At 42.6% G+C, this 26,846-nt stretch overlaps 1 protein-coding gene across 8 annotated transcripts in view; it reads right to left on the bottom strand.

Annotated features, from left to right (window-relative positions):
* Nedd4l (NEDD4 like E3 ubiquitin protein ligase) overlaps positions 1-26,846 on the bottom strand; it is a 313,745-nt gene that overhangs the window by 116,211 nt on the left and 170,688 nt on the right. For 6 of the 8 annotated variants that reach the window (XM_051201148.1, XM_051201149.1, XM_051201153.1 and 3 more), the window contains 3 exons: positions 15,798-15,879; positions 12,919-12,957; positions 10,514-10,567 (listed from right to left, as the gene is read on the bottom strand). In XM_051201148.1, coding sequence (XP_051057105.1) covers positions 10,514-10,567; positions 12,919-12,957; positions 15,798-15,879 — 175 coding nt within the window. Of the gene's footprint in view, positions 1-5,855; positions 5,877-10,513; positions 10,568-12,918; positions 12,958-15,797; positions 15,880-26,846 lie in introns of those variants that run through there. The other 2 variants (XM_051201150.1, XM_051201152.1) reach the window with 2 other exon arrangements.

The following is a 26,846-nucleotide window of genomic DNA, read 5'->3' as shown; positions in this document are numbered from 1 at the left end:
GAATACCAAGTATCTTAATTCTGTGATATAACACCTGGCCTGAAATCTGGATTTGAAAAAATTCCAGATTTTAGTGGGTGGAGATAGGGATGAGGCTAGAGTCTTCACATACATATTTCAATATTTCTGATAAATCTCAAATATGTACCCAATTCCATTATAAAAATCTGGACCAAGCAATTCCCTTCTTCTCTAAGTGGTACATATATGACCCTGCAATCAAAAGAGACACAGGTAAAAACTCAAAAAGGGAGAGCATGACCCCTGAAAAAGCCAAGGAAATAGGCAAGTGTAACATGCATGGGTTGTTACGTATATTTTTAAAGGACTACACTTCTCACCACTATGCTTGACTAACCCCAGCACAGAGAGCCCTTAGAAAAGGACAGCTTCTGGTTCACAGAGATGCCTCCAAATTATTATAAATAAACAAGAGCTTTGGGTCACATATAAATAAACAAACAAAACTGGCAGTGTAAATTTTAGGATTTCTGAAATGAGGATTTTCCCAGAGAGATGTTTATTCTCTTGCTATGTGGTAGAATTTCATCTTCTTTACTAATACTTAAACACTGAATGCTTCTAGAAAATGATTAGCAGTTGTGCTTATGGAACCAATACCAAGTACTTCATTTACAAAATCACCCCCCCCCCCACACACACTCCAATTTTGCTGAAGAGGGACCCACGGACTCCCACACCATAAGCTCTTCCCAAGTACATTACCAGCCTTAGAGACACAAAGTTATCTCAGCTTCAGAGTTTAACAACAATCATCAAATCAATGAAATCAGGGCTCCTTCCAACTTAATCATACCTTGACCTCTCTGGCCAGCTTGACTAAGGAATAAGAGCATTTGACCCCTAAGTCTCAGTACAGGCTACAGTTCTAGAATGATCCCCATCTAAGAAGCAGGCCTTTTGAAATTCAATCTACTCCAACCTTTATCCCCCAAATTAACTTCCTGTTCAAACGTGGTGCTGCTAAGAGACACTTGGATTCAGGACACAGCCTCAAACTGGCCAGAGCACAAGAGACAGACCCACTCAGACTGGGCCACCTGTCTCACTTAAGCATATTAGCATATTTCTTCTGCAGCTCAGCTGGCTCAAGAAAGTCAAAATAAAGCCATCAAGTGAATTAGGAAGAAAACTCCATGACAACATCATGCATAATTACACAACGAACCTGAGAAAGGTGTTTCAGCAATCTCACCAACTAAGAAGCTCACTTTTTTTTTTTTTTTAACCATTTCTCCTTTAGTGTTCTATCCTTTTATACCTCAAGAGGGGCATGCATGGCAGCTGTCTTCTTACCTATGGTTGTTTCTTGTAGGCAGGTTGTACACTTCTATACTTCTTGTGTGAATTCAAACCAAGGATTGTAACAGGCTAATAAATGTCTGAACATTCACCAGCCAATTCCAAGTTGGGACTGCTAGTCTTTTGGCATCTACTGAAGAAATTTAGTGCCTGTCACTCAACCAACAGCTTCAGCATCACTTGAGTTTTGCCTTCCCTTAGTATCGCCACTGCCTCAAGTGGCACAACTATGAGTTTAAAGAAAAATATGGACTTGGAGAATTTTAGTTAAGCCCTTCCAGCAAGAATGAATATGGATTATTTTCATTAAAGGAATCTAGTTGGTGGCTCCAATTTGTACAAGTAGTAGGACCCATTCAGATTAGTGTTGGCCACATAAAAATACCCAGTCAAACAGAACCATGCAAGGGGTATAATATTTTTAGACAATTATTAAGGAATAAATGTCTTTTGGCCTTACAAGCCCTTATGAAGAGGCAGTTAAATTTATTAGTATGTATCATGAGATTAGAGGTTGACTTTAGAGACCTGGAAACTCTGCCTTAAGCCTTTTCCAACAGCTGCACCCACTGAGCATACTGTCAGGCAGGAGCTACTGAGGCCCATCTCCAGCAGCGCCTTCACTTAAAGTCACACAATGGGGACACTTCATACAGGTGCCTCTGCCTATGCAGAGGGTGAGTGACCTTCATCACTGGAAATCCATCACAGCAAAATGACATGGCCAAAGGAAGCAAATATGCAGCCTAATGTTTGCAAGATTAAAAACAAATAAACAAACCAACAAACACAAGAACCATGAAATAGTATCAAAGTCCTTTACTCTATTCTTTTTAAGAACTGCATTAGTATAGGGGCCACTTGGGGTGCAAGGGGTTAGGAAAGACCTGATGATGGCAGAAAAGAAACAGGTTAGACAATGAGGTCAACATGTCCTCATAGAACATCAAGGCAGACTTCCCTGTTCATCAGAAACTGACTGCTCACAGGTACCACCGGGGTTCTGAGTCCAACTCCTGTGCAGATAGTTTTACTCACTCTTAACTAACAACAAGAATGACACTTTGCAGGAGCACATGTTCTCATCATATACTCATAAATTATTATAGAATACAAGTAATGTTAATGCCATCACACACGATGCCATCTCATGCCTTCACAGTGGTTTAATAGTGCTCCACATGCCAGTTGGCAAAGCCCAGTAAGATGGCAATGTTTCCTTGTAAAATAAGAACAAGGGTCTTCAACTGTGAAGTGGCAAACCATGAGCTGTCACTCCAAGTACCAGCTGTCTTAGGTGACAAATACAAGCTAGAGTCCGCCACGTGCTGCCTATACAACTTTTAAGACAATGTTGAAAACAGCTGAAATTAAATTATTTAGTGCTGGGTTCTTCTCATGTATGACCTCACAAAGAGAGATCAATATGCCTGAAAAGAAAAAAGCAAAAACTTACAAAGTCTGTTAAAAAAAAAATAAGAACAACAACAAAAAACCCAAGTCAATTAAAGAAATATAACTTTCCCTCTTATCCATTACAATGCTATTTCTTTTCTTCAAATAAACTGAAGGATAAAATTTTCACTGACCAAGAATTTTTTTCTTTATATTTTATAAAAGAACCTAATATTAACATTTTTTTTCTGTAAAAGCATATTCTCTGGGAGACACTCAAACTGAAATTCTCTCCAGATAAAAATATTCTGCATATTCCTTTGTCATCCTGTAAAGTTCATGTGTGTTCACAAAAGGCCACTGTGCTAGTTAAGAATCAGGTGAAGTTCATAGGGCGGAAGGTAAGCCTCTCTCTTCCACTATTGTGTGCAGCAGGTATAAAAATTCCTGTTTTAGCTTCTGGGCCATCCTCTATCGGTATCTTATAAACCCTTACATCAGCAAGAAATTAAGAAATCCCCAGCCCCTCTAAGTAACATGGAAGACCTTGAACACTTAATAATATCAATGACACTAGGCAGCTGGCTCCTTGGGCTTGGGAAATGAAGAGCTTCACAGTTCTGTGTATATAGTGTGTGAGGAAAGATGGCCCAACCTTCACGGGATAACCAAAATCCAGTCAAGAAGCTTAGAACTAAAAACCTGATCTAAGACAGTAACAAATTCATTCAGAGACATCTAAGAATGCCTTGGACAGGACAGAGAGGATGCATTCTAAGAAGCTAGAGGTATTTACCTTACTACAGCTGGCGGCTTTAAGAACAGATTTACCCTGTGGATGGTGGCAAACTTGGGAAGGCCTACTCTCACACAGAATTCCCCTGTGATTTTTTCCCTAAGAATCTAACTAGTTAATGTTTTTACATTTGGCTACACCAGAATATTTGGGAGGCCCGTTTAAAAGGCACTCCGAGCACACTGTGAAAAAGGAATCCCAAATCAAAGGATTTTCTACACCACTCACATCCAGACCGAGTAATCAATAGTCCTTAATGTTTCATTGAAACTAATGATGAAATGTCCTTAGACTAAAGCAGCAGATATCAGAAACAGTGATAGCGGCTAGTGCCATCCAGACTATAGATGTGCCCAAGTTGATGTTTTTCCTTCAGTATAAATAAGGCCAAGCCTGACACCCCCGGTCCTTACGATATACACGCAAAGCTGGTGAATGGGCACACAGGTCTGTTGTACATCCAGGTCTGCTTGGTGGCTTTAAAGGAAAAGGCTTTTGCTCAAACCAAAAGCTTCGACTTGCCAAACCATGTGCTGATTATTTATACATCCAAAATACATATCTATGAAAGACTGTTCTCTAGGTAGCCCTCTGTCCCCAAGGCAAGCTCTTCATTCTAGAATGTTCTTCTACATTATCAGTTCTCAACCTGTGGGTCACAACCCCTCTGAGGGTTGAATGACCCTTTCACAGGGGTAGCCTAAGACTATCCTGAATATTAGATATTTAGATAACAACTGATAACAGTAGCAAAATTACAGTTACGAAGTAGCAATGAAAACAATCTTGTGGATGGTGGGGCAGTCACCATGACATGAGGAACTGGTTGAAGGGTCTTGGCTGAGAACCGGTGCTCTGCATAGTTCTTGTAAGTTAGAAGAACCTTTAGGATGTATTATTTTATTACAAATTCTACACTGAGCGTTTAGTCATGTAACTGCATCTACCCTCAACACCCAAACACTACAATGACTGTAGTTTTCAGAGACCATCTCAACCTGAGGAAAGGCACTCCTCACCTGTGGGTGTGCTAGGCTGAACATGCTATTGTGCTAATAAAGCCTAATACTGTTTCATTCCTTGGGGTAGGTTAAACAAGCTACAATGTCAAAATTCACTAAAACTTGTATCGGAGTAGAGGAAAATGTATTTGTTCAGACCAAGAAAGGTTCAAGACTTAATGGACTTAAAGAAAATAAGAAGAAAAAAAAAAATGCATCTGCCGTTTATATCTTCCCAAGAGTGGAAAAAAAAAGTCAATAATGGAGGAATGATAAAGTTTGCTTGAATCACCAGAGACAGTTCCAAACACAAATCGATAAAAGGCCAAAGTATTCTAGGATACCAAACTCAGCCACCTACTTTAAAACAAGACACACTGAAACTCAAATAAAAAGGCCCACAGGCATCTCACAATCATATCTTAAAACTATCAATCACACGAAGTTCTGGAGAGAGGGGCCATTTAAAAACAAGAGGTGATTCTCTGAGAAAACACTCAATGAGTGACAGCTAGCACAAGGAAACCTGACTGATTAAAATTTCACTAGCTGTGTCTTCACGGGCAGCTGTCTTTCTATGCTCCATTTCACCAAAAAGGAGTGAGCAAAAACCCACATGCAGTGAAGGCAGTCTTCTCTTAGGAGTCTCTTTACGCAGCTGGAGACACAGCTCTATCCTGTATCAGCATCCTTGGCTTAGACACTCATGTGGGCTGTGCTAAGGTACACTGCTGGGAAATAAGTCCCCACCACAGCTTTCTCTAACTTGTCCACTGTCAATCTGCCCACAAAATATCCTCTATTGTCCACACAGTGACAATACTTTTGATCAGAATAGCCCAACAGCATGAAAGCCAATGACAATAAATTTTCTAACGAGGACTAATGATGTCATTAGGAAGAACCAAGTATGCCCTTGATTAAGAGGCTCGAATGCCTATCCCTCCCAACAGCCTTTCAGCTTTATCTGAGCGTTGTCAGGGACCAAATTTGCAAGCGAGGTTCCAAAACACTTCCAACATCATCACATTTAGACACTGACTTTGCTTTTTAGCAGCCTAATTTTAAGAAATATATTTTTGAAATTCTTTCATTCAGAAGAAAACTAAAAAGGGTATGGGATTCCAAAACAGACAAGCTTTTTGTCGTCAAGGACCTACAGAAAAAATATTTTCTGAAAGGCGAACCAGCTCCATGGACCACTACAAAACATTGGGATCCACTGACTCCATCAGGGAGGGACATTCTCTTTTCAGAGGATTGGGCTGCAAAATAACCAAGCTTTCTGTGTTGGCCCGGTCCCTTCTGGGTCACTCAAGCATGTGCACCTGTGGACTTACCGGAGCACCAGCTCCAGGGTGTCCAGGGCTCTTGGGGATCTCCTCTTGGGAAGCTTCTTCAGGTCCCCGAGTCACAAGAATTCGGAAATGTTGCTGCCCCGCATTTTGATCCTGCCTGATCTTGAACATACATCCTGGACTCTGTGGGGACCTCTCTGAATTTGTCCTGCGGATCTCGGGGACCATCCTACTGGCCCGAGGCAATGCCTCTGGTGTCCCTCGATCTTCGGTGGGGCTCACCCGGCCTGCTCGGGGTTGGGTGGGGTATGATGTGCTCCTCTCCAGCCGAATGCGTGGATACCTCACCAATCTGTTCCCCTTAGTGCCAGTGAAGCCAAAGTTTAAGTCACCTCCCAGCCCCAGAGTGCCTTGCTGGGGTTGTTGCAGCTGAAAGACAAAGCAGCGCTTCCCGGAACTCCCAGAAGCGTCTGGAACATGCTGGAGGGACCAGCGTCTGGGTTCTGCCTGGCCATCCGGTCCGAAGGGCAGCAGCCGCACCTGGCGCACATCCGCACTTGAGGCTCGGTGCTGGATGCGCAGGCCTGGGGTAGCCTCCTCTGTATCCTCGGCCAGGCGGGGACACTGACCACGGTGGTCACAAGTGCCGTTAATCAGGGTTCCTGGGTCCCAGGCTGCCCTTGGAGGGGAGCTGCCAGGAGTGTCCACTGGAGAAGGCTCCGATGAGCTGATCTGAGCCGAGACCCTTGTGGCTGCGGCCTGGTCTCCGAGGTCAGCCTGGGCACTTGGGGGCCTGTCCTCAGGGCTCTCGGGTGGCACGCAGCTGTCTGCGGCACCGTCTGCGGCCTTGCGCTGCAGGGAGATCTGCACCGAGGAACTTCGGGTGGGCCTGGTGTCCACCCCAGCCAGGAGCTGTGGTATGAACATGGATGAGCTGCGCTTGAGAGCACCCACGCCCTCCTGCAGGCCGCCGTCCTCCCCTGTGTTCTGGGTGAAGGGGTGAGGGCTGCTTCTCCGTGGCAGCGTGTGGAATGCCATGAAAAAGTCCTCTTCTCTTTCCTGGTCTAGAATCTCAGACTCGGGGGCCGTATTGCTGCGGCCAGAGCCAAAATGAAACCGAAGCCGATGGGCCATGGTGACCAGGGGGGCCAGGAGGGAGAGGGCGAGCGACAACAAGCCCAGCAATGCCAGAAGTCAAAACCCAAAGACACCAACTCCAAGAAAAAGTGTCCCATCTGCCAAACCGTTAGCACTGCAGCACCAAGAGCGACAGATAGCAGAAATAGCCCAAGTGGCAAGAAGCATTCCAGGCATGATTGGATAGGAGCAAAAAGCTCTCATCTACTCTGTGACAGAGGGTAGGATGTCCAGAGACACATGACCGCCTGCTCCCCCTCCAATGCCAGCTTCTGGACTTAGTGAAGTTTCCCCTCTCTTGCTGTTTCCCCCCCTCTGAAGAGCAAGAGCCTGAAACAGCACCTTCCCAGCTGCTGCTGTTGTGTCAGAAAGGGGCGGCCCAGCAGGGAGCTCGGGCAGCTGACTGAGGCAGCAAACACTCACAGCCATGCCGCTGTAAATCTGACCCATCACTCTCACAGGGCAAGCAGGGCTTTCCCAACTACTGGGAGCACTAGGTCTCTCTCTCTTGTAGGTCTCTCTCTCTCTTGTTGATGGGGGGAGGGGCTGCAGCAAGCACAAGCACTCTGAAGTATGTCCTCCACTTTCCCACCACACCAAAGAACAAGTAAGACAGCGTGGCTGCAGGGTGAGCCTTTCCAAGCATCAAATGTTATGTTTCTGTTATGATAGCACTACACTACCATGAGGGAATGCAGAGTAATAAAATGTACTATAAATACGATTACACACCCTACGGAATTAGTGTCCCTTTAATGGGAAATAATTAGACCATGATCTGCAAGTAACAAAATAGCCAAGTGAAGGCACTGGGGGGCCACAACACTGCACAGCCAGCTGTGACTCTTGGTCCAGGTCTTACTACAAACATTCTTCATTTAAAGAGGGGTATATGCGTCACATACAACAGGATTGTCAGACAGGAGTTAACAGAGTAAAGAGGCCTACCTGGAGAAAACTGTGTGTGTGTGTGTGAGTGTGTGAGTGTGTGTGTGTGTGTGTGTGTGTGTGTGTGTGTGTGTGTGAGAGAGAGAGAGAGAGAGAGAGAGAGAGAGAGAATTGAAGAGCAGTGTGTATGTGGATTTTGTAGTCATTTAACTTATATATCATACAGAAGAAATGCCTGGAGCGGTTTTCTAGGAAGAACTCAGCAGGGATACCACAGTTGGGCCACAAACCTAGAATCTTGCTGTCTGCAAGGAGCCAGGAAAAAACAAAACAAAAAAACAAAAACAAACAAACAAAAAACCTGAGAACTAAAAACATGCCCCAAAACTGTCATCGGAGACCCATACATAATAAACCTTGAGATAGTCTCTGCATTTTAAAGATACTTTTTCCTATGATCCAGAAACATGAGTTCCTTAACAAAGGGGTTTCTTTAGGGAGGCAGAGAGTGACAAAAACTTATTTTAAAATCTACAAAGCATGTCTTTGTTAACTGCTCTGGAACAAAGGGTGTGGTGGATTAACCCTGTGTTTACACACACGAACTTGTTTCCTAAAAGCACAGAGTTTTGAATTGCAAAAATAACCTCTGTGAGACCTAGCCTCTAGTCTGCTCACTGCCAGAACTGCCAAGTAGACTCTCCAGTCACGTATTGTCTTCACTGGATTAACAGCCAACAAAGAAAAAAAGCCACCACCAGCACTATTGGCATTCTATGCATAGTAGCTGCACAGCAGACAGCCTGGGGCAAGGCAAAGCATAACATGTAAAACATGACTGCTCATAGTTTTTGTTTTGTTTTGTTTTTTCTTAAATACTTGGTATTCAGAGCCCCCTTTTAGTCTGGAAAAATAGTTCTTACCCACAGCAAGGTCACTCAATTGCAATCATTATTTTAGATCACACAAATGGGAAATCCAATACTTTTTAAACAGCAAATTTCTCTTAGTAGAAGAGCATTAAGAGGTTCTTTCTCATCAAGTGTGACCATTGTTTCATTTTAAAACGACTTTCCTTCCTGAATCAGAAGGTAAGTATCAGACTGTGGAGGCCCTGTCCCTGCAGACTTACTGCTTGCATTATTCCAGTGAATGTTACTAGTTCGGTTACGAGCTCTTGCTAGATGAGAATATGAGAGGCAGGAGTTACACTAAGCAACTCACAGGAGAGTTACTCAGTGTCCCTAGTGTCACCCCCCCACACACACCCTCAAGACACATTCCATTTCAACAAAGCCACCACGATCCCCATATTTATAACTGGAAAGATGCTAGGCTGGGAGGTGCAATCTGTTAGTTTTCCATTTGGGAGACTAAAGCCAAGCACATCAGATTACATCCACCCACAAATTCTTTATTAAGGGTAGAGGTTCTGGCTATTCCCCAGCATAGGCTGACATTGAGATGACCAGATGTTCGACCCTGTGTGTCCGCTGACTGGCATTTAATCACATTCAGACCCTGAAGCAGAGTTGTTTCATCTTTAATAACAGGGGAGTGCATAACTTCGTCTCAAGAATCCTCTTGATGATGATTCCTGTCAACCTCCAGCTATTCTACAACTTGTGGCGTTTCAATTGAATTCGGTAGAAAGATGAGTTGGTGAATACACATTCCTTTTAGGCAGGGCAGTAAATAAGAGTATAATCAGTCAAATGCCCTGAAGTTTATTCCCACTTCTGAGGGTGCTTTCAAGACTTACACATAACTTGATCATGTTCATTTTCAAAGCTGGGACACTTGGCTCATGAGAATTTAATGTAAACATTCTAGTTACTTAGGAAAACAAAACACTGGGCTGGCTAGATGTCTCAGCCGATAGAGGTACTTGTCATGCAAACCCAGACACCTGTGTCCCTGGAACTTACATAAACATGGAAGGAGAGGACTAATCCTACAAAGTTATCCTCTGACCACCAGATGTACTGAACATTCTATGTCAATTACATACATATTATAACTCTCTCTATAAAGTGCTTCTTATAATTAGCTATCTTCAAGCATGTCTCTGGGATTTCTTATTTTGCTTTTGGTGGGTTTTATTCATGTATGTGTTTGTTGTTTTTCCAGAATGGGGAATGGACCCTCACACATGCCAGGCAAGTACTCTACCACTGAGTCACACCTCCAGCCCTTATGCTAGTCTTTTGAAGTTACTTTCTAAGATTTTTTTTTTCCTTGAGATGGGACCACTGCTTGATTTCAACTGCTAAGGAGATTTGCTTTAACTATACATTGCTAATTAGATTTTTGTTTCCCCAGAGACAATCACGATAGAGTTGTCGGTGAACTCGCTGTGTATTCTGAGACACATTTTTAAATGGCCATGAGCCTTGGTGAAAGGATTGATGGCACCCTTACAGATGTATCTTCGCATTTGTGTTCCCGAAACAAAGCATGATAAGGTGTTTTGGAATGAGAATATCGTGGGTGACTTTTATGATGATTAACTATGAAAAATACACACATACCCAAGTAAAAGTTCTGCCCTAGCAACACAAAAGTCTTCTCTGGGGGCATGTACACTGTTGTGAGTGACCCAGAGGATCTCAAAGAGGCTACTCGAAAACTTCAGTTTTTAAGAAAGAAAGCAAAACTCAAAGCCAAGGACTTACCAATCTGTTCTCATCAAATACTTCAAAAAGGAGCCTGTGATTAGATGGATTTACCTAAAAGGGACAGAAACCATATTTCAAAAATTAACAGGTATCATTTTGAATTTGTTCTAAGAGACAAGAAGAATTAAAGATGGTTTCTAACACACTGAACTCTACTGTATATCAATGACTGAGCTGCTTAACTGCTATTACTCTACCCCCAAAATCTAGGCATTCCAGAAAAAGACAACCTTTATTGTTGTTTCTTAACAGTTTTAAAGGGACCCCAGTTTCTTCCACAAAGCTACTGTCATATCCACAGATCTTATGCTCACTGGCCTAAGGATGGTAATGATGAACATGTGAACAGCTATATACCTCTGTGCCACACCTCCAATTACTATTTCCTGAACTATTAACACTATACGGCCTTATTTAATTCTCCCACCAACCCATTTGTGTAATTATTACTTCCTTTTCACACAGAAATCACTGAGATCCAGTGGGTGAAGCAATTTGCCCAGGAGCCCATAAGCAAGCCAGTATGTTGAGCAATCAGATCACTTGCCCTGGGTTAGGGCGAAGTCATAGTCCTTAGGGTTGTCAGTGTTTGTTGTTTCTTTCTCTTTACCCTAACTCACCCAAATAACCTGTGTTTCATCATGTGGACTCAGGTGTCACTGACTAACTACCAATCCTGCCAGGCACGGCACCAGGTATGGCTATTTACATTCTCACCTGTCAATCAGGGAAGAAAAACCTATATGGAAATGGCTTCTCTTTCTTACTCTGGGGAAAAGGGATCCAGGAGATTTTGAATGTTTGATGTCCTGAAGTTCTCAAAGGCTGTTGAGTGGTAATGACAGACATGTGAGTTGGGTCTAATGCTAGGTTGGGGCTCCTAATGGAACATGGAATAAAATAATATTTGATTGTAGCACAGAGAGTTCATGTGCTCAACTTCAGCTCCTGGCCCTGTGTCTGCAGACAGCTTTGCAACAGAATAAGCAGATGGATGGCTGTCTGTTCATCAACTCTGCAAATAAAGGGTCTCACACCTATCAGAAATACATCCATAGTCTACAGAAGGAACGGGCACAGAAGAGGGCATTCAGTAAGAAATTGTACAGGGAATAAAATGAAGATCTTTTAAAAGAAGAAAACCAGGAACATAAATATGCCTACAGGTAAGATTCATTGAAAAATTTTTTTTGCATAATAAAATCCATGCCATGTGGTTCGGATGGAAGGAGTGCAAATGATTTAGCCTCCTCCCAAGAAAGCTACTTTCTGCATTTGAGCATAAAGATCCAGTAACACTTTTCAGCCCACAACAGTTTTTCAGTCCTTCATAGTTATTTAAACTATATCTACTATATCTGGGGCTACCAAGTATTAAAGCCCCAGAGCCCTAGTCCAGTTCTGAACATAATAGAAAACAGATGCAGGGTAAGTCATACAAGTTCGCAGCACAGAAAATCCAATCATGGCTGAAAGGAAGAAGGCAGGGCTATGTATATCCATGGGCTCTACTGGCCCTGTGGTTCTTAGTGTACAGTCTCGAGAAGGCCTAAGCTGGAGCAGTTTGGAGGTTAGTCTTTTTTAGCATTACAGGTGTACAGACAACTCCAGTTTTCATTTTTAAAAGGGAAAAGCCTCCTTCTTCTCTTCCAATTAGATGGCTGAGGTACTTAATACTTCCAAATATTTGCTAGCAAACACCGGTAAGCACCGGTCTCCATTAATTCACAGAAATCCCTTCAGTATCCAGCTGTTCTAAACGGGGTGCTGGAGTCTGAGGGAATGTTCTTCCATTCGGTGGTATTGAAAGTAATTGCATACATTAACTCTCTGAATTAGAAATCTTTCCCCTTTAACCAGAACATAACTTGTAATTTTCTGCCTTTTGTGGAGAGGCAGTGCTGGAGATTCTAGAATGCTAGGCAAGTACTCTACCACTGAACTACCCCAGCCTCATCACTGGTAATTTACAATGTTTCCTTTTAATCATTTCTACTCTGGATGAGAAATTCATAATCCATACCACATAGAAATCATCCAACTATGCACTGTCTTTTTGTCTTTTTCTTCAATTTTTATTTTTTAAAAGGTTGTAGCACAAACAAACCCACAACTGAAATTCATCATACTTATTCTCTTCTTACTTTTAAAGAGAAGTTTGAGTTAAAAAAAATTGCACGATATCTTGATGACCTTTTCTACATTTCCTCTACAGCTTCAAATGAAAGCTCCACAGATTTTTCAAAAATTGGGACACAACCCGATCTACCTAACCCAAACATTTCCTGTCTTAAGAGAAATTTCTTACTTAAAATGCTATCTAGTTTCCTTTCCATGAGTCTATTTTGCTATATCAACATAGATATCAAGAACAATTATTTCCAAATGAAAGAGACACTTACTCTAAAATAAAACTCTTCGTTCCACTTCGGATTCAGCGTCTGTAAGAGAGATTGTCCTGTGATCTTCAGCTGTGCTGGGGCTGACACTTAATAATATAATACAAACCCTTCACATTTGTGCGAACATTCTCCTCACAGAAGTGATCTTCAAAATGGCAATAAAAGCAACATTCAGTCAATTATTTGAGACTATTCTAAAAAGCCAAAATGGATGGGGAGGGACTATATTTATGAAACACATGATTCATGACTATGAAACCATAAATTGCATGAGCTCATCCGAAGAAAAAATGCTGGGATTTACTGACAGAGAGCCATGAAGATGAAAACCCCCCTTCAGAGAATGACATTAAAGACAATTTCCTCTGTCAAGAAGGAAGTAAACTTTGTTGGCTCCCGTCTACCTGCTACAAGTGTGTGTTCAAGCAGGGAAGGCAGAAAGCTCATTTCTTATGCCAACACTGACATTCAAAGAGTATTGTTTTATATATATTTATTATTTTCCTTATTTTATATATCAATCCCAATTCCCTCTCCTTCCCATGCCTCCCGACCCCCCTTGTGTCCTATTCCCTCTCCCGACTCCACAGGGAGGGTGAAGCCTTCCAGGAGGTAATCTAAATCTGTCAAGTCATTTGGAGTAAGTAGAGACTAGGCCCTCCCTCCTGCCTCTAGGCTAAGGGAATATCCCTCCATGGAGAATGTGCCCCCAAAGTCCTTTTGTGTACCAGGGATATATCCTGGTTCCACTATCAGAGATCCCTTAGACTACCCAGCCCTTCTAACTGAGACCCAAGTTTAGGGGGTCTGAGTTGGTTCAATGCTGGTTTCCCAGCTATTAGTCTGGTATAAAAAACAATATTGAAGAGATTTCTAACTCTCTCTCTCTCTCTCTCTCTCTCTCTCACACACACACACACACACACACACACACACACACCCTTGTACAGTCATAAAAGTCAAAGAAACACAACTGGTAAAAACCACCTATAAAATTCTGAAAATGAAAAGTTAGTTCAACACATTTACCTTTTTAACAAGGGAAAGAGAAAAACCCAGCATAGTATGTCACAACACTGTGACAATGACCAATTGACACTGATTTAAAAACAAAACAAAACCAAAAACACCACCAACAAAAACTTTGCCCTTTCCCCAACCCCAACTCCAGAGAACCCCATCCTAAATGACAATGCTTTGGGGCATGAGCAGGACTTAGAGGGAACTGGGGGTAGCGAATGCTCCCCTCCCAAAGTGGAAGACAGCTATATGGCATGAAGCAAAAGGTGTTGCCAGGAAGGCAAGGGGCAAAAGGAAACCACAAAGCAAATGGAGCAGGGACACAGGTAGAGGAAGCCTGAGCTCCCCCACAAGCATAACACAACACAGTGCAGCACAGCAAATACTAACCAGGAGGCTGGCTTCGAGAATGGAGACACCCCCTCCTGCTGGGGAAGGGCGGGAGAAGCCTGGCTGCCACTCCAAATGAAAGACATTGTTGTAATACCTAGCCACCTGCATAGGTCCTTGGCTCTAGTCCAGCAGGGGACCAGGCCCTCTGATTACTGTTCCAACTAGGTGCCCCAGCTTCTCTGGGAACAGAACAAGTGCCAGCGTTTAACCCTGGGAACAATAGCCTCCATCCTCACAGGCACAGGCAGCCTCCCACTAATCTCTACACTGGCTTCTGTTTGCAAACGGATTTCATTGCTGGTTTCAATGCCAGGTGAAGGGCACTGCATTACTGTCTCCTACACAAAACGACCTGATTGTGCCAAAGATCTGAAGTGTCTCCATAGCAGCAGGAAGGATGCAATCCTTTTAAAGCAATCGTGGAATCAGAAAAGGTTTTGCAAACAGTGTGTGTGTTTGTTGGGGGTAGGGGGGATAACAGTAACTCACAAACAGGCCTAAAACATAAATTTAGTATTCTTGGAAAAAAACATTCAACTTTAACAAGGCCCCACCCATACCCCCACCCTAGACAGAATACACAGATGAAGTATTTCTCGTATTTCTCTCTCTTCTCTCTCTCTCTCTCTTTCTCTCTCTCTCTCTCTCTGTGTGTGTATGTGTGTATACACACACATTATGTACATATATTTGTATATAAACACACATATATGTATATGTCCATATATGAACAAAAGCATAGGAGTGAGTGAATTCAGACATTATTATTATGGGGCTGTGGAAGCAAGAAGAGCTAAGTGTAACTTCCAGCACCAATGTAAACAGTAGGCAGAGCAGCTCACAGCACCTGTCAATGCCAGTACTGGCAAGGCAGGGGCAGAGGAAGGGATCTTGGGGCTTGCTGGCTTGCCCATTTACTTAAGTCAGCAAGATCCTGTTTAGTGACAGACCCTGCTGCAAAAATACAGGGACGAATGATTAAGGAAGACACTTGTTTTTTTGCCTCTGGCCTCCATACATACATGCTTATTTCTCCCTCCACATGAAAAAGCACAGCACACAAACAATAGGAAAAGACACACATACACATGTATAACTATCACGAATACATCCCGTGTATTTTCAGGTGGCTAAGCATTTTGCTTCCTTGGGCACACCAGTTATTTCACAAATCAAACCATTCCTTTTTTGCCTGCCAAGTCCACCATCCATTCCATTTAATAAACTTTAAATTATTAAGTTAACCAGAATAAATTATTTGTTTGGTTACATGCATTATAAGGAAAAAAAATCGTTTTCTAGATAACTCAGGTAAAACATGGAAAATTTTTGGGCTATGGGCAGTTTTTAGACTTGATACTTTGCCATCTTACTCTTAAAGCATAAACTTCTGCAAAGCTAAAGTATAAAATGTAACTGGGTTAAATTATGACTTAGATGAATTTCATAAAAGTTGGCCAACCTACCTTTTTAATTGTCTTTGTCTGAACCAAAGCAAGTTCTCTATTCTCATCTGCTACATACAATGACAGCTTCACATATGGGTCACTGCAAAGAAATAGCTCAGATTTAATGGTACTATACTTTTTTCCATTAAAAACAAACAAGCAAGCAAGAGCAGCAAAACAGTGAAAATGCAAACACTAGGGAACGCCCCAGCTCATATTTAAGTCCAAACATTAAGCAGCATATTTTGATGAATGTTCCTGTCAAACAGAGCCCAAGTTAAATACCACAAACACACACACACACACACACACACAAAGGTGTTCCAACTTTAAAGAGGATCTTTCCAATAATCAACTCAAAACAATTAAAGCTGTCATCACTTTCAGACTTTTGACAGTCTTCTGAGAGATTATTAGGATTAATATAAAAATATAATTATTATTTTCAGAGAGAATATTATTGCATTTGTTTTTACAAATAAAAACCTATCAAGAAAATGTTAAGTTTATAGTCCATTCATATTCCCATTTCTACCACGTAGGTATAATATTTTTCTTCTAGTGAACATTAAAACCATGATTATTTGCCTAAACCATGACAGATAAAATAAACCAATACTTCAAAACTAAACACTGAAGCCTAGAAAATTCAATGGTCACCCAAAGTCTAAATTAAATGTTCAGTTTCCTGACTACAAGTCCTTGTGAAAATTATATAGTCTTTACCTTGAGAAGCTGGTATCCTCCAGCAAGCTATGCAGTGAAAAGTGTACCTAATGTAGACTATCTACTGAGGGCGCCAATCTACTGATATGCTCTAGTGTTTCTAACCCAGATGCTCAAAATTAGTTTTCATTCTTGAAAATTTGGGGTGGGAACAGTCAGATGGCTCAGCAGGTAAAATACCTGCTGTTTGAGTCTAAGAAGCCACGTTTACTCCCTGGTACCTACATAAGGATGGAAGGAGAAAACTAATCTACAAAGTTATCTTTTGATCTCTACATGCATCCTTCCATACCTCTCTCTCTCTCTCTCTCTCTCTCTCTCTCTGTCTCCCCCCCACATGTGTGCACCCCCCAAAAAATAACCTGTATACCAGGATTTCTTATCTGTTACTCTCCAGAACCCAGAAAACAGAAAATGTCTCTTATATATTCATTTCCCCAGTTTTACTTATTTAATTACCAATACCTGCTGATTTATGGCTATCACTCTATTGTGCCAGTTTCAAGCCAGTTTGAGAGATATGTTTGTCAGCTGGCCAGTGTGGTGTACTAACAAAACCTTAGAATTTATAAGAAGTTTCATGCCTGATGATAGTGAGAGACCCTGTCTTACAAAGAACCCCCCAAACACACAATAGAGTTATCCTTAAGTAGCTATCCCAACAACAATTGAGCCTTATTTTACTACTTCCAGAGTATTCTCAAAGGTTACAGAAAATACTTCAAGATGCTAAGAGTACAATAATTCCTATTTGGTATCTCCAACAATAAGTATATGTCATGAACCCTTCATAAAAGGCTAGCTGTAAGAAGACTACAGTCAAGATACAACACACAAAGCACAGGTCTGGGAGGTGTTTCAGTAGGGGAAGTGCTTACTGTGCAAGCATGAGGACCTGAGTTTGAATCCCTAGCACCCAGATAATAGTTGAATACTGATGCACATCTAAGTGGCAGAGACAGGCCTTTCTCAGATCATGGCCAGCTAGCATAACCAAATACCCTCCTCCTTCTCCTCCTCCTCATAATAATAATAATAATAATATGATTATTAATACTATTAATAGTATACTATAATACTAATAATAAAAGCCAAGGAGCAATTGAGGAAGACAATGTGGTCCTCTCATCTCTATATACACCTGTAGGGGACAATTGCATCCACAACACGCACACTCACCTACCCATACACTCCCCACTCCCAACATACACAAAAGTCTGTAAATTATTACTATGCAGAAAAATAAATCTGTCAATCTTTTCTTTGTACATAAAATAGAAAGCTTGCCTTGTGGAAGGAACATTTAACTATATAAATCCACTTCTTACCAGGATACAGCCTCAGGAAACAGCAGAGACAGCACCCACCACATGAACAGGGCCCCAAGAACATACCTTCCCTTGGGGGTCTCTGTTCTGCGGCATGGGTCAAATCTGCCTTTCTGGTCAGTCATGCTCCTTAGTCTATCAGACTCTCTGAGAGGAGAGGGTATTTAAAATATAGATTGCTGGGCCCCATGGCTCAAGCCAAACTCAGATTGCCCTAGGAGAGACCTCATTAGCTACATTTTCTAGAAAATTCCCAGATGCAGAGAGCACCTGATTCAGGAACCACACTTGGAAAACCAATGTTCTAAGTGGTATTTGAAAAGAGCATTTTCCAAGAGGAGACTTTATTTCCTTTTTTCTAGCCACCAATCTATTGCTCCAGAAGCCCTCCATGCCTGAATTCAGTCTTTGAGTGTAAACTCTCACACATAACCTCACATTACACAGAATACCATATACTCTACTGTTTTAGATTTTTATGTCCCTCTGCTATCACAATTGTTGGCTACACATAACTAACTATGATGATTAAGTAGCTGAGCCTCACCATAATAGAACATCCACATACTTCCCGTGGTGATGTATTTACCTCGGGGTTGTGTTCCCTAAATAACTTATAAATAATACACACACTCTCTCTCACACACACACACACACACACAGAGAGAGAGAGAGAGAGAGAGAGAGAGAGAGAGAGAGAGAGAGAGAGAGAGAGAGACACGCACACACAGAGTCTGGGTTTGTGGGTGGGGTCATCCAGCTATAATGAGGAAGGTACGCCTGCCCATGTACTGACTGGAGTGCTCAAGGTGTTATAGACCCTTTGAAATATTGATCAAAGAACTTCCGAGTAACACAAGTCGGCATTAAAGAGCTAAAGGCCAAGGGGCCGGAGCAGGCTAAAGGTGAGTGTGGTACAATTCCAAGGCCAAGGAAAACAGTTAACTATTCTACATGGCTCTGGGTGCTTCCCTTCCCTTTCTGCTGGGGTTTAACCACACTCAACTTTGGGCTACTCAAGAGTGAGGTGGGATGGCAATTCCTAACTCTCAGGGTTATGAAGCCATCACAGACTAATAACAGTCAGCACAGTGCCCCGGACACAATAGCTGCTGTAAACAGTACTTCTTTCCCTTGCAATCTAAGGAGACATCTGGGGTTGTCTGGTTGCTTCCTTCTGTTTTCCATGTGTGCTGACCATTGACTGAGTCCATGTTTATTTGCTACACAGTGTGAACTGGGTGTGCCAACCACAGCTCGATAGGTATTCCACGCTTCCTTGTTATTCATACCCACAGGCACCTGGGTAAGATGCTTAGGCTAGCCACCATATTCAAAACAACCCATTCCTGGTTCCTAGTTACTGCTCTGGTGTCTGGTACTTAATACAGCTCAGGGCTGGCGTTAACTGAACTTGTAAGCAGTTCAAAGCCTGGCAGGCCCTTGTGAACTGGGAAGAGGAGAAATATTCTGCAAACCTTTGAAACAAAGTGGGCTAATCTAGTTAGATGTTCCTTCCCCCAGGGAAGCTTTCTATTTTTGTTGACAAAAAGCAAAGTATACCCTCCCTCCTGTTAGCCCCTTCTACGGAGCCAAGGAATTGGTTCTAGGATTCAAACCACCTCCTATTGACTATGTGCATATTACCATGCCACGTGAGGAGAGAGAGATAAGCCTCAGATGCAGAAGGCCCTGTCTCTGCTCCATCTGCTTGGAGCAAAGAGAAATAAAGTGATGACTATGACCAAGTTGGCGAAGAAGCCCAGTTCTTGTCTCTGACCTCAAATAAAATCTGGGAGCCTCACTTCACCTTAGAACCCAGAGTCTCCATTGATTGACTATCCCAGGGGTAACCATACACATGTTCAGCTGGGCACCACTGCCAGACTAGGTGGAAGGGATGCCTGGGAGAAGGATCTGGTGATGGGTTTGAGCTGGGAGTTTGGATTTTCAGGGACAGCAGACAACCTGGACTCATACTGTAAAGAGGCAGGCATGTCTTCCAGGCTTAAACCTTGGCCCCCTATTGTTTCTGGATAACCCTGAGGAACTCACCTAAGTTCTCTGTACCATAATCCTACCATGTATGCAATAGGGAATTGCAGCAAGTACTTTTTTAAGGAAGCTGCTTGGAAGACTGAAGTAAGGATAGCTTGATCTAGAGTGAGTATCCAATGAACCTGAATAGCCATATCATAGTGAGGTTTCTTAACAAACATCTGTGAGCAGATTCCTTACAAGATGCAAAGCAGGAGACATTGTGGAGGCTACACCACTTAGAGTGAGAATGGTCTCAACAGAGGTGCCCTGGATTCGATTCCCAACACTGCATAAACTGGGCATGGTAGGGCACATCTGTAATCTTACCAAGCATGCAAGATCATGGAGGCAAGATAATCAGAAGTTCAAGATCATCCCTGACCACATAGCAAGTTCGAGGTCAGCCTGGAATACAGGGAACCTTTTTGCTTCATGTCCACAGTAATGCACAGTGGGTAAGTTTGTTAGGAAGTGTCAAGTAAGGAAAGTCAGGACTGCAACCGGAGAATCCCAGTGATTTAGTGCAATTTTAAGACGCCTGAAATTTTAGACTGGCCCCTACAACCAAATGTCTAAGTTGGGAAAAAAAAAAAAAAAACCAAAATGTACCATCTAGAAGGATGGTAGGTGCCTCTTTATTTTGCAGAGGATATACAAAGTGAAGAATGGAACAGTTGAGTGGCTCAAAGCCATTTGCTGATTGATAAGCACAAGCCTCATTTGTGTACTAAAGAAGACATCTGAGGCCAAAAAAAAAAATCACTCTACCTGAAAGACATGAGACACACAAAGAGCTACAGAAAACCAATGGCGAGCCAAGGAATGCTGAAATGGATGAAATGGAGAACAGAACCACCAGGTGACATGGAAGAGTATTCCCACTCACTCCTGGGAAGGCACAGCAAAGACCTTGCTTGCAGTCTATTCTGATTTTGTCAGACTTTCTACAGAGGGGCTTGGCTTTTCAGCAATCATCTCTCCCACACTCAGCATGGAGCCCAGCGCCAAGAATTCTGGGTCTCTGCACTGAGAGACCAGCTCTTGTGCCTATGTGTGTGAATGGCACCAAGTAGAGAGAGCCTTCGGATCTGCATGGACCTTGACTATATTTAAATAATTAAGAGATGTAAATCTTTCTTGGGGGGGGTCTCATCCTCACCCCCATCACCAGAGGCCAAGATCCCGTTTACGAAATCACTGCTCACGGAGAGGTGAACATTGGCCTGCCTGAGTTTACTCTGTCACTCAATCTTCCAGGACACACTGAACAAGGACATCTAGTCACAGCACGTTGCCCGTAGGGGCATTACCTGACCAGCTCCACTCAACTCACAGCAAGCTGAATTCTTTCATACCTGTTATTTACTCATTTTTATCAGAATAAATAATCCTTACTGAGAACCACATATTTTCCAGGGGGCAGGGCAGGCAGGGGCTGGGCTACACATTCAAGGCAAATTATACCCAGGGTAGGGGACAGGTTTCCAAGTTACTTCCTTATCTGTCAGCTATGGCTTCCCAGCCATCATGCCTGAGCATCAGAACCCTGAAAATGGTCCAGTCCATAACTTGAAGGAAGTTATCATTCATCCCTGGGAAAGGAAGGTTCTGGATACCATAGTAGGCACTCGTAAGAAGGGTATGACTTTGTTTCCTACTAATGAAGCACAGAGGGCTAATGACTACAGTACACTCCACGGTGCCACGTGTCATGTTTATTTTGACTACCTGGCACACTATGACTTATCCACCCCAGAGAGTGTCACTGAAAAGCCCCTTTCTTGTTCTTTTCCATGTCTACCATCAGTGTCATATACTTATTTAGAGCCTCAATAAAGAAATCACACTTACAAAACACTTCAGCATAAGGGAAAAATACCTAGAAAGTGTGACAATAAATATAACGCACAAACGCATGCAACAACACCGACTCAAGTTTTTGTAACGAACCATGTAAAGCCTGAAGAGAGCTAACACATTTTTAGAAACATTTTAATGCTCTGCTACCAGACAGACAAATTATCACAAGTTTCCTGGAGCAGAACATGTCAGAAGTATCAAGAGCATTCCATGACCTGTGATGCCCTTTGATTCAAATCTACACCTGGTGACTGATCCCAAAGGCTCCAAGGTATCAGCAAATATACACCCCAGATGCTCATTTAAGCTTAGTATAGAATAAGAAAATATTAAAAGCACACTCTACCCAATTAGGGAAACAATTAAATAAATTATGTTATAATCATGGAACTGGAATATTATAAGAAATTAAAACCATATTTTCAAAGACATTTTAGAACAAGAGAAAACATGATATAACATTAAGGATTAATTAAGCATGATCTAAAAATGTGTCTAATTTAAAAAACATAAGTAATTGAGGGAAAAAACTGATAAAAATGTTAATACTCATTCACTTTAGATACCAGGCACGTGGTTCATATTTCTTTCTTTCTTTATGGTTGCTTTATGTTTTCCTAAATTCCCTGTTATGAGCAAGTGTCACTTTTACAAGTGCAAAAAATGGCATGAAAATGCCAGTCACAGTTACACATATGGCTCAGCTAAGATATACTCCAGTGACCAGAGACCTCACCAACCCAAGTAGCCCTCACATTTCTTCTAAACCCAGAAAATGACCTCAAATACACAATCATGGGGGACTTTTAAAGAATGTTGTACACATGCCAGTCCTTAAGTCTGAACAAACAGAGGTGAAGTATATATTGAAATTTTCCACTTGCCACTGTTGCTGGCAGTACGTGACTCTCATATGTGATTTTAACAAACACAAGAAGAGTGGGTTAGATTACAGTCAAATTCATTCCTGTATTGTTCCTAAACAGATGTAAAGGGACACTGAAACTTTATGCCTTGGCCATAAACTGGGAAGCTTCCCTCCAAATACCCTTAGAAACAAAACTCTGGGTACAATTTTGTTGTTTGGAGCAAGCAGTGATTTAGTGCATTCAAGACCCTTTTAGGTTACTGTCGTAAAATCCCTCATTTTGACTGTCTCCCTCCCTATAAGCAACCTCACCTACAATCAGTCCCTTGGGGTCCCAAACCTGGGTCATGGAAACCCGTGACAGCCAGAGGCCCCTGCACATGTGGCTGTCTGTCAAATGTACAGACACCCCTCATTCCACTTGTCAGGACCTGAGGTGGCACATGAGACTACCAGTGCTCCTTGTGAAGGGGGGCAACTTGCTCCAGACCAATATCTGCCTCTCTTCTGCAAGGTCAATACTATGCAGGAAAGCAGCTGAAAACCATACCTGGGAGTTAATGGAATATGCATACTGTTGTCAAATGAAATGTGTAGCCATCTCTACCAGCAGCTGCTCTACTAGATATTTCTCTCTCTCTCTCTCTCCCTCTCCCTCTCTCTCAACAACAACAAAGAGAGAGAGAGAATGTTTTTAACACAAGAATGGAGCTAAAGAGAGACAACTAATCATGAGGCCACAAGCAGAAGCAAAAGCTTAGCTGTTTGGAAGTTATTCCAAAGAGACACAGAGTGTTCAGCATGTGCAAAAGGCCTGTGGTCGACACCAAGGGAGAGGAAGGGAGACAGAAGAAAGCAGAAGCAGACACCGTCCCTTCCTGGGAGAAGCCAGACTAGTGAGATACACACACACAAGCGCACACATACATACTGAGTCCGCAGGAAAAAGTTATAAACACACACACACACACACACACACACACACACACACGCATGTGCGAGTATGCACAGGCACACACCACTACTAATCCTCACAATTTCAAAAACATGATTCCTGTATGCCTAATTCATGGATGAAGAGGAGAAATGTGGGGCCATATTCTGAACTTCATTCTACTTCCCAAGTCCACATTTTGCCCATTGTACATCTGAGTGTGCAGTGCCATACATATCCCACAGTGTCCCTCAAGAAAGCCGAAGACTAACTTTTCAGCACGCTCACAACCATCACTCCACTTCCAGACAATCTGATGTCCTCTTCTGGCTTCTGTGGGCAAGGCACACACATGGTGCATAGGTACAGAGGAGGCAAAGTACTCAAACATGTAAACACAACCAACTATATAAAGAGTGCTACCTTACTGCACCAAGTGTCACACAAGTGTCACTTCCCAGGAATACAAACAAGTGGACACTCTGCATGAGGTTCCTTCACCTAAATGTCAGCAATTAGAAAACTTAAAGCTAGAAGTAGTACTGTGTGTGTACGGGTAGGTAGGGGGTATAGCTCAATGGTTAATGGTATTTGCTGCTCTTCGGAGGACTGAGTTTCACTCTCAGTACTCAAATCAGACTGCTCATAACTGCCTGTAACTCCAGTTCCTGGGGATTTGATGCCCTCTTCTCACTTATGGAGAAACCACCCTCAACCTACACACACACACACACACACACACACACACACACACACACACACACACACGCATTCGCGCGCACACACACACAAATGCACCATGTGTGTATGAAGTGAATAGGCATTTACACCATTAAGACCAAGAAGTAAAGTCTAAGTGGGTATGGTGGTGCACCGCTTTAATCCCAGCACTAGGAAGGCAAAGGCCAGCCTGGTCTACATAGCCAGAACAGCCAGAGCTACATAGATTGACACTGTCCTAACAAGCAAGCAAGCAAACAACAAAACCCCAAACAAACAAAAACAGAACAAAAGTCTAAAAGACCCTTTAAGAAGGGTATGCAAACATGTTGAGTAAAAAGGCCCACTTCTTAGAGTCTGTTAAAGGTGTCAGTGTAGCAGGCTTCATCATCAGACTGCATTTCTCTGTGGTTAATTGCCATGTCAACACACAGCATTGCCTCATTATCTCTTTAGGGGCTCCAAAAATGGATTCTGTCAAAGAGAGCAAAAGTACTATTTCCACACAAAATTAGGATGGAAGTAATTAGCACCTGTTAACCTGTGAGAGAAAATGTAAGACTTTCAAACTGATTAGACAAGATTTGGAAGTTTATAAAAAATTTAACTCTGGAGCCAGGTGGTAGTGGGGCACACCTTTAATCCCAGCACTCGGGAGGCAGATGCAGGTGGATGTCTGTGAGTTCAAGGCCAGTCTGGACTACAGAGTGAGTTCCAGAACAGTCAGGGCTACACAAAGAAACCCTGTCTTGAAAACCCAACATACATACATACATACATACATACATACATACATACACACACACATGCACATGAGTGTTGTGAGCACGTTTTAGAGCATTAGACAGACCCACTGTCTAATGTAAGTGAGATGCAGAAATAACCCATTCAGAGATACGAAAAAAGAAATGGGTTTCCGAGAATAGAAATGGCTCTGCGAAGATAAAACTCCCTCTCCGTGCTTGCTCCTCAAGTGCTGCAGAGAAACTGGCTCTAAATGTTCCATCTGCAGTACATGCTATGGAAACCGGCCTGCAATGAGAAGACATCACACGTGAGCTCTTATCAGAGAGGACAGCCATGCTCTTTCCTGGCAGTCCCTTAGAAGCCAGAAAAGCCTAGGCCAGGGTCCTACCAGTTCCTATGGTCTCTAAATACTAAATTACTCCTCCAAGAAGTTCTCTGGAAACCAGGGCAATTTTCTATTCGAGCAATATTTTTTACTCTGAAGTAAGGAAGTTTGCTGGTGTTGATTAACTAGGAGACAGAAGACAAACTATTGGGCACTCTTGCAAAGTTGTCACACAAGAAATCTTGTGTCATAGAGAACATGAATCCTATGGAAAATTCAGACTTCAGTGAGATTAGAGTTTTTCATGGAAGGAATCTGCTGTTCCTCTCACATTCTGACTTTCACCATGAGAGTTTCTCAAAATTATCAACTTCCAAGCACATGATGAGGGCTTCACTAATAAAAGATATCCATTCCGGAGACAGCTCACAGCAGTTGTGGATGTTCAAGAGTCCTCTATTACCTCTCTCTCTCTCTCTCTCTCTCTCTCTCTCACACACACACACACACACACACACACCCACCCACCCACCTTCTCCCTCCACCCCCCCCACACAGAAGACATAAAATGGCAATATAGATCCTACATGAGCTAGCAAGCAATTGACGTGGCTGAAGAAGTGTGGCTGGTGAGGAATTCCTGATGTAAAGGGTCTCGCACTGGGCAGCCACAAGAATCACCTAGTGCAGTGGTTCTCAACCTTCCTAACGCTGTGGCCCTTTAATACAGCTCCTCATGTTGTGGTCACCCCCAATCATAAAATTATTTTGTTGTTACTTTGTAACTGTAATTTTGCTACTGTTATTAAATACTGTTATTAAATATAATGTAAATGTCTGTGTTTTCTGACCCCCATGGAAGAGTTGTTCAATCCCCAAAGGGAGTTGAGAACTACTGGCCCAGAGGGTTTATTATTAACCCACAGACTTCTGGACCTAAATCTTACACCTTTCAATTCAGAACACCTCATGGTATGTGTTTTTGACAGCTTGCTCCTAAGAGCAGAGCATTCTGGGACCATCATGACTCCATCTTCCCCTGTTGGCAAGATCCAGTACAGAGAGTTCGTTCGACTCTGTGTGGAAGAGGATGGGAGGCTGAGGAGATAGGGACAGCCTCATCTCTAGTGGAGATGGAGGACTCTGCCTCTGGGTGGCCTTCCCCTGGTCATCTGATGTTATACACATTGACTAGGGTCACCAGAAGGGCAGCCACAAGGAGTGACTGTAATTATAGTTTACCAGCTGACACCACTTTCTACCTCAGTGGGGTGGAGGAGGAGGGAAGTGCGCCTAGTTAAGGCAAGTCAGGACCTGCCAGTTAAGAAACAAATCCAAACCAAATTGTCAGTCTAAAGCCAGAACAGTTAGGAGCACCATGCAACAGAAAGAGGGCTCCAGGAACTCCGTCCTAAAGGAAACAGGACGAGGAAAATGCTGAGCTATGATCACATCGCTCGATTTGTTCTTGTGGGAGTTTGGTGGGATGTGGAGTTATCACACCTGTTCATCCACTTCC

This window comes from Phodopus roborovskii, unplaced genomic scaffold (genome assembly GCF_943737965.1).
Source record: "Phodopus roborovskii unplaced genomic scaffold, PHOROB, whole genome shotgun sequence".
Taxonomy (NCBI): Eukaryota; Metazoa; Chordata; class Mammalia; order Rodentia; family Cricetidae; genus Phodopus; species Phodopus roborovskii.
This window is presented reverse-complemented; position numbering and strand designations above follow the sequence as displayed.